The sequence below is a fragment of the Cetorhinus maximus genome, chromosome 13, assembly GCF_964194155.1.
Source record: "Cetorhinus maximus chromosome 13, sCetMax3.hap1.1, whole genome shotgun sequence".
NCBI lineage: Eukaryota > Metazoa > Chordata > Chondrichthyes > Lamniformes > Cetorhinidae > Cetorhinus > Cetorhinus maximus.
Window position 1 is genome coordinate 72301443 of NC_135891.1, and position 7890 is coordinate 72309332.

At 55.0% G+C, this 7890-nt stretch overlaps 1 protein-coding gene across 1 annotated transcript in view; it reads right to left on the bottom strand.

Annotated features, from left to right (window-relative positions):
* The window catches only part of LOC144688689 (endothelin-3-like), a 213729-nt gene extending 209617 nt beyond the window's left edge, over window positions 1-4112 (bottom strand). The window contains exon 1 of the mRNA XM_078555524.1: window positions 3961-4112. Coding sequence (XP_078411650.1) covers window positions 3961-4009 — 49 coding nt within the window. The 5' untranslated portion in view covers window positions 4010-4112. The remainder of the gene's footprint in view (window positions 1-3960) is intronic.
* Window positions 4113-7890: the final 3778 nt, after the last annotated feature.

A 7890-nucleotide genomic window follows, 5' to 3' on the forward strand; every position in this document is an offset into this window, starting at 1 on the left:
TGAAGGAACGGTGATATATTTCCAAGTTAGGATGGTGAGGGACTTGGAGGGGAACTTCCAGGTGGTGGTGTTCCCATCTATCTGCTGCCCTTGTCCTTCTAGATGGTAGTGGTCATGGGTTTGGAAGGTGCTGTCGAAGGAGCCTTGGTGAGTTGCTGCAGTGCATCTTGTAGACGGTACATACTGCTGCTACTGTGCATCGGTGGTGGAGGGACTAAATGTTTGTGGATGTGGTGCCAGTCAAGCAGCTGCTTTGTCCTGGATGGTGTGAAGCTTCTTGAGTGTTGTGGGAGCTGCATTCATCCAATCAAGTGGAGAGTATTCCATCACACTCCTGACTTGTGTCTTTTAGATGGTGGACAGGCTTTGAGGAGTCAGGAAGTGGGTTACGCACGGCAGGATTCCTAGCCTCTGACCTGGTCTTGTAGCCACAGTATTTATATGGCTAGTCCAGTTCAGTTTCTGGTCAATGGTAGCCCCCAGGATGTGGATAGTGGGGGATTCAGCGATGCTAATGCCATTGAACATCAAGGAGCGATGGCTAGATTCTCTCTTGTTGGAGGTGGTCATTGCAAGGCATTGCTGCGGCACAATTGTTACTTACTACTTGTCAGCCCAAGCCTGGATATTGTCCAGGTCTTCCTGCATTTGGACATGGATTGCTTCAGTATCTGTGGATTCGTGAATGGTGCTGAACATTGTGCAATCATCAGTGAACATTCCCATTTCTGACCTTATTATGGAAGGAAGGTCATTGATGAGGCACCTGAAGATGGTTGGGCTGAGGACACTACCCTGAGGAACTCCTGCAGTGATGTCCTGGAGCTGAGATGACTGACCTCCAACAACCACAACCATCCTCCTTTGTGCTAGGTATGACTCCAACCAGTGGAGAGTTTTCCCCCTGATTCCCATTGACTCCAGTTTTGCTGGGCCCCTTGATGCCACACTCAGTCAAATGCTGCCTTGATGTCAAGGGCAGTCACTCTCATCTCACCTCGGAGTTCAGCTCTTTTGTCCATGTTTGAACCAAGGCTGTAATGGGGTCAGGAGCTGAGTGACGCTGGCGGAACCCAAATTGGGCATCAGTGAGCAGGTTATTGCTAAGCAAGTGCCATTTGATAACACTGTTGATGACCCCTTCTATTACTTTACTGATGATCGAGAGTAGACTGAGTTAATTGGCCGGGTTGGATTTGTCCTGCTTTTTGTATACAAGACATACCTGGACAATTTTCCACATAGCCGGGTAGATGCCAGTGTTGTAGCTGTACTGGAACAGCTTGGCTAGGGGCACGAAAAGTTCTGGAGCACAAGCCTTCAGCACTATTACCAGCTGTTTCTTGATATCATGTGGAGTGAGTCGAATTGGCTGAAGACTGGCACCTGTGATGCTGGGGGCCATTGAAGGAGGCCGAGATGGATCATCCACCCGGCACTTCTGGTTGAAGATTGTAGCAAATGCTTCAGCCTTATCTTTTGCATTGATGTGCTGGGCTCCTCCATCATTGAGGATGGGGATATTTGTGGAGCCTCCTCCTCCAGTGAATTGTTTAATTGTCCACCACCATTCATGACTGGATGTGGCTGGACTGCAGTGTTTAGATCTGATCCGTTGGTTGTGGAATCATTTAGCTCTGTCTGTCACTTGCTGCTTATGCTGTTTGGCACGCAAGTAATCCTGTGTTATAGCTTCACCAGGTTGACACCTCATTTTTAGGAATGCCTGGTGCTGCTCCTGGCATGCCCTCTTGCACCTTCATTGAACCAGTGTCAATCCCCTGGCTTGATGGTTATGGTGGAGTGGGGGATATGCCGGGCCATGAGGTTACAGATTGTACTGCTGCTGCTGATGGTCCACAGCGCCTCATGGTTGCCCAGTCTTGAGTTGCTAGATCTGTTTGAAATTTATCCCGTTTAGCACAGACATTGAGGTCCCCCATCCAGAGTACATTCTGCACCCTTCCCACCCTCAGTGCTTCCACCAAGTGGTGTTCAACATGGAGGATACTAATTCATCAGCTGAGGGAGGGCTGTACGTGGTAATCAGCAGGAGGTTCCCTTCCCTATATTTGACCTGATGCCATGAGGCTTCATGGGGTTCAGAGTCAATATTGAGGACTCCCAGGGCAACTCCCTCCCCACTGTATAGCACTGCATTGCCATCTCTGCTGGGTCTGTCCTGCCGGTGGGACAGGACATACTCAGGGATGGTGATGGTGGTGTCTGGAAATTATCTGTAAGGTATGATTCCGTGAGTATGACTATGTCAGGCTGTTGCTTGACTAGTCTGTGAGACAGCTCTCCCAATTGTGGCACCACCCCCCAGATGTTAGTAAGGAGGACTTTGCAGGGTTGACAGGGCTGAGTTTGCAGTTGTCGTTTCCGGTGCCTGGGTCGATGCTGGTTGGTCCGTCCGGTTTCATTCCTTTTTTGAGACTTTGTAGCGGTTTGATACAACTGAGTGGCTTGCTAGGCTATTTAAGAATTGACCACATTGCTGTGGGTCTGGAGTCAGGTGTAGGCCCGAGCAGGTAAGGACGGCAGATTTCCTCCCCTCTTCCTCCCCTAAAGTGTATTAGTGAACCAGACGGGTTTTTGCAACAATCAACAATGATCATTCCATGGTCATTGCTCGACTTTTAATTCCAGATTTTTATTGAATTGAATTTCCACCATCTGCCTTGATGGGATTCGAACCCCGGTCCCCTGAGCATTACCCTGGGTCTCTGGATCCAGTGACAATGCTACGCTATCATCTCCCAGGGGGACTTTGGAGTGGGTGTGTGCACAAACCTTGGAAGTGTGATTAGAAAGCATATGGGATGTTTGGCTTTAAAAATGAAGCTATAGAATAGAAAAAACACAGAACCATTATGCTAAACATTTCTGTCCTTGCACCACACTTTTAAAAGGATGTCAAGACTTCGGAGTAAGTTTTGAGCTGATTGATTAGAATGCTAGCAGGTAGGTGACAGACTGCAGCTGCTGGGGTCGTCTCCTGCAGGCAGAGAAGGTTAAGAGGAGATTTGATAGAAGTGTTGAAAATCATGAACAGTTTCGATTGAGCAAATAGGGAGGAACTGTTTTCAGTGGTAGGAGGTGACCAGGGGACACATGTAAGAATGGTTGGACAAAGGATCAGAGGTGAGAAAGTAACATTTTATACACTGAGCTGTGTTCTGGAACACTCCCTGCCTGCAAAGGTGGTGGAAGCAGATTCAGGAGTAACTTTTAAACGGGAATTGGATGAATACTCAAAGGAATTAATGTACAGGGCGATGGAGAAAAAGCAATAGATCGGGTTTAATTGCACAGTTCCAGTAAGGGCAGGTAGAGACACGTTCAGCTGAATGGCCTTCAGTCCTGTTATCATTCTATAATCGTATGAATACATCTTGTCTCTCACTCGATCTCAAATTGCATTTCACTCTCTCTCTCTCACTCGTTACAGTTTCTCAGTCTCTCTCATTCCCAGTCCCCCTGTCTCCCTCTCTTGCTCTCTCACTCCATTTCACTATCTCACTTAGACCTTTTTGTTCTCAGTCTCCCTTTATCCTCTCAATCCTCTTTTCTCTCATTCCCCATTTCTCTCATTCTTCGGTTCACTCTATCTCTTACTTGCAAATTCCCTTTGTCTCTCTCATTTTCTCTCTCTCTCATCCTGTCCCTCATTGTCTCTTTCTGTTTCCCTCTCTCTCTAGCTCCGACACCCTCTGATTCTGCTGCATGTAGGGGGAGAATCTCTCTCTCTCTCACTCTCCCAGCCCTTCAACTCAATCTCATTTTCTCTGTCACAGTCTCTCTCTCTCTCTCATTACCCCGCTTCTCCTTCACTCTCAGATTCTTTTTTCTTGTTCTCTGTCGCAAAGTTCCTGTCTCTGTATATCTCTGTATATTTCGCTCACTCAACCGGGAAATTCCGCGCCCCCGCCCCCGGTCTGTCTCCCCAGTTCTTACCTGCCCCCGGGAAAGCCCCGAGCAGGAGCAGCGGCACCAGGGTCCACATTGGCGGAGACTTCAGTGGCTGCAGCCCGGACTCTATTCCGGTCTCTGTACCCCGGACTCGCTCCCTACCGCCCGGTCTGTCCCGGACTCCCTCTCTCTCCCGGTCTGTCTGTCCTGGTCTGTCTGTCCCGGTCTCTCTCTCTCTCCCGGTCTGTCTGTCCCGGTCTGTCTGTCCCGGTCTGCCTGTCCCGGACTCCCTCTCTCTCCCGGTCTGTCTGTCCCGGTCTGTCTCTCCCGGTCTGTCTGTCCCGGTCTGTCTGTCCCGGTCTCTCTCTCTCTCTCCCGGTCTGTCTGTCCCGGACTCTGTCTGTCCCGGTCTGTCTGTCCCGGTCTCTCTCTCTCTCTCCCGGTCTGTCTGTCCCGGACTCTGTCTGTCCCGGTCTGTCTGTCCCAGTCTCTCTCTCTCTCTCCCGGTCTGTCTGTCCCGGACTCTCTCTCTCTCCCGGTCTGTCTGTCCCGGCTGTCTGTCCCGGTCTCTCTCTCTCTCTCCGGTCTGTCTGTCCCGGTCTGTCTGTCCCGGTCTCTCTCTCTCTCTCTCTCTCTCCCGGTCTGTCTGTCCCGGACTCTGTCTGTCCCGGTCTGTCTGTCCCGGACTCTGTCTGTCCCGGTCTGTCTGTCCGGACTCTCTCTCTCTCCCGGTCTGTCTGTCCCGGTCTGTCTGTCCCGGTCTCTCTCTCTCTCTCCCGGTCTGTATGTCCCGGACTCTGTCTGTCCCGGTCTGTCTGTCCCGGTCTCTCTCTCTCTCTCCCGGTCTGTCTGTCCCGGACTCTGTCTGTCCCGGTCTGTCTGTCCCGGTCTCTCTCTCTCCGTCTGTCTGTCCCGGTCTGTCTGTCCCGGTCTCTCTCTCTCTCCCGGTCTGTCTGTCCCGGTCTCTCTCTCTCTCGGTCTGTCTGTCCCGGTCTCTCTCTCTCTCTCTCCCGGTCTGTCTGTCCCGTCTCTCTCTCTCTCTCCCGTCTGTCTGTCCCGGTCTGTCTGTCCCGTCTCTCTCTCTCCCGCGTCTGTCCCGGACTCTGTCTGTCCCGGTCTCTCTCTCTCTCTCTCTCCCGGTCTGTCTGTCCGTCTCTCTCTCTCTCCCGGTCTGTCTGTCCCGGTCTCTCTCTCTCTCTCTCTCCCGGTCTGTCTGTCCCGGTCTCTCTCTCTCCTGGTCTGTCTGTCCCGGACTCTGTCTGTCCCGGTCTCTCTCTCTCTCTCTCTCCGGTCTGTCTGTCCCGGTCTCTCTCTCTCTCTCTCTCCCGGTCTGTCTGTCCCGGTCTCTCTCTCTCTCCCGGTCTGTCTGTCCGGTCTCTCTCTCTCTCTCTCTCCCGGTCTGTCTGTCCCGGTCTCTCTCTCTCTCCCGTCTGTCTGTCCCGGTCTCTCTCTCTCTCTTTCTCCCGGTCTGTATGTCCCGGTCTCTCTCTCTCTCTCTCCCGGTCTGTCTGTCCCGGTCTCTCTCTCTCTCCCGGTCTGTCTGTCCCGGTCTGTCTGTCCCGGTCTCTCTCTCTCCCGGTCTGTCTGTCCCGGACTCTGTCTGTCCCGGTCTCTCTCTCTCTCTCTCTCCCGGTCTGTCTGTCCCGGTCTCTCTCTCTCTCCGGTCTGTCTGTCCCGGTCTGTCTGTCCCGGTCTCTCTCTCTCTCCCGGTCTGTCTGTCCCGGTCTCTCTCTCTCTCCCGGTCTGTCTGTCCCGGTCTGTCTGTCCCGGTCTCTCTCTCTCTCTCTCTCTCCCGGTCTGTCTGTCCCGGACTCTGTCTGTCCCGGTCTGTCTGTCCCGGACTCTCTCTCTCTCCCGGTCTGTCTGTCCCGGTCTCTCTCTCTCTCCCGTCTGTCTGTCCCGGTCTCTCTCTCTCTCCCGGTCTGTCTGTCCCGGTCTCTCTCTCTCTCCCGGTCTGTCTGTCCCGGTCTCTCTCTCTCTCCCGGTCTGTCTGTCCCGGTCTCTCTCTCTCTCCCGGTCTGTCTGTCCCGGTCTCTCTCTCTCTCCCGGTCTGTCTGTCCCGGTCTCTCTCTCTCTCCCGGTCTGTCTGTCCCGGTCTCTCTCTCTCTCCCGGTCTGTCTGTCCGGTCTCTCTCTCTCTCCCGGTCTGTCTGTCCCGGTCTCTCTTTCTCTCCCGGTCTGTCTGTCCCGGTCTCTCTTTCTCTCCCGGTCTGTCTGTCCCGGTCTCTCTCTCTCTCCCGGTCTGTCTGTCCCGGTCTCTCTCTCTCTCCCGGTCTGTCTGTCCCGGTCTGTCTGTCCCGGTCTGTCTGTCCCGGTCTCTCTCTCTCTCCCGGACTCTGTCTGTCCCGGTCTGTCTGTCCCGGACTCTCTCTCTCTCCCGGTCTGTCTGTCCCGGACTCTGTCTGTCCTGGTCTGTCTGTCCCGGACTCTCTCTCTCTCCCGGTCTGTCTGTCCCGGACTCTGTCTGTCCTGGTCTGCCTGTCCCGGTCTCTCTCTCTCTCCCGGTCTGTCTGTCCCGGACTCTCTCTCTCTCCCGGTCTGTCTGTCCCGGTCTCTCTCTCTCTCCCGGTCTGTCTGTCCCGGACTCTGTATGTCCCGGTCTGTCTGTCCCGGTCTCTCTCTCTCTCTCTCCCGGTCTGTCTGTCCCGGACTCTCTCTCTCTCCCGGTCTGTCTGTCCCGGACTCTGTCTGTCCCGGTCTGTCTGTCCCGGACTCTGTCTGTCCCGGTCTGTCTGTCCCGGACTCTCTCTCTCTCCCGGTCTGTCTGTCCCGGTCTGTCTGTCCCGGTCTCTCTCTCTCTCTCCCGGTCTGTCTGTCCCGGTCTGTCTGTCCCGGACTCTGTCTGTCCCGGTCTGTCTGTCCCGGTCTCTCTCTCTCTCCCGGTCTGTCTGTCCCCGTCTCTCTCTCTCTCCCGGTCTGTCTGTCCCGGTCTCTCTCTCTCTCCCGGTCTGTCTGTCCCGGTCTGTCTGTCCCGGTCTCTCTCTCTCTCCCGGTCTGTCTGTCCCGGTCTCTCTCTCTCTCTCTCCCGGTCTGTCTGTCCCGGTCTCTCTCTCTCTCTCTCCCGGTCTGTCTGTCCCGGACTCTCTCTCTCTCCCGGTCTGTCTGTCCCGGACTCTGTCTGTCCCGGTCTGTCTGTCCCGGACTCTGTCTGTCCCGGTCTGTCTGTCCCGGACTCTCTCTCTCTCCCGGTCTGTCTGTCCCGGACTCTCTCTCTCTCCCGGTCTGTCTGTCCCGGTCTGTCTGTCCCGGTCTCTCTCTCTCTCCCGGTCTGTCTTTCCCGGTCTGTCTGTCCCGGACTCTCTCTCTCTCCGCTGCTGCCCCCTCTCTGTCGCTTTCTAAATACTCAGGAGGCGCCTCCTTCAGACGGGGGGAGGGGGAGATACCCTCACCTCCTTGGGGGGGGGGAGGGGTGAGGGGGGGGTTGGGTGAGGGGGTGCTGAGGAGGGGTGAGGTGTGAGGGGGGGTTGGGTGAGGGGGGTTGAGGGGGGTTGAGGAGGGGGGTTGAGGAGGGGGTGAGGGGGGTTGAGGAGGGTGTGAGGGGGGTTGAGGAGGGGGGTGAGGGGGTTGAGGAGCGGGTTGTTGTGGGGGTAAGGGGGGTTGAAGAAGGGGTTGGGGGGTGAGGGGGTTTGAAGAGGTTGTGTGTGGGGGGTGAGGGGGGTGTGTGGGGGAGGGGGGTGTGTGGGGGTGTGGAGGGTGAGGGGGGTGTGTGTTTGGGGGGTGTGTGGGGGTGAGGGGGAGGGGAGGGGGAGGGGAGAGGGACACCCTCACGTACTTTGGGGCGTGGGTGGGGGAGTTGAGATACCTCACATCCCGGGGAATATACCCTCAATATCCATAGAATCGAAGAGTGATGCAACACAGAAAGAGCTGGAGGAGTGACCTAGGGGGACCGGGGTTCGCGTCCCACCACAGCAGATGGCGGAATTTCAATTCAATAAAAATCTGCAATTAAATGTCTAATGATAACTATGGTATT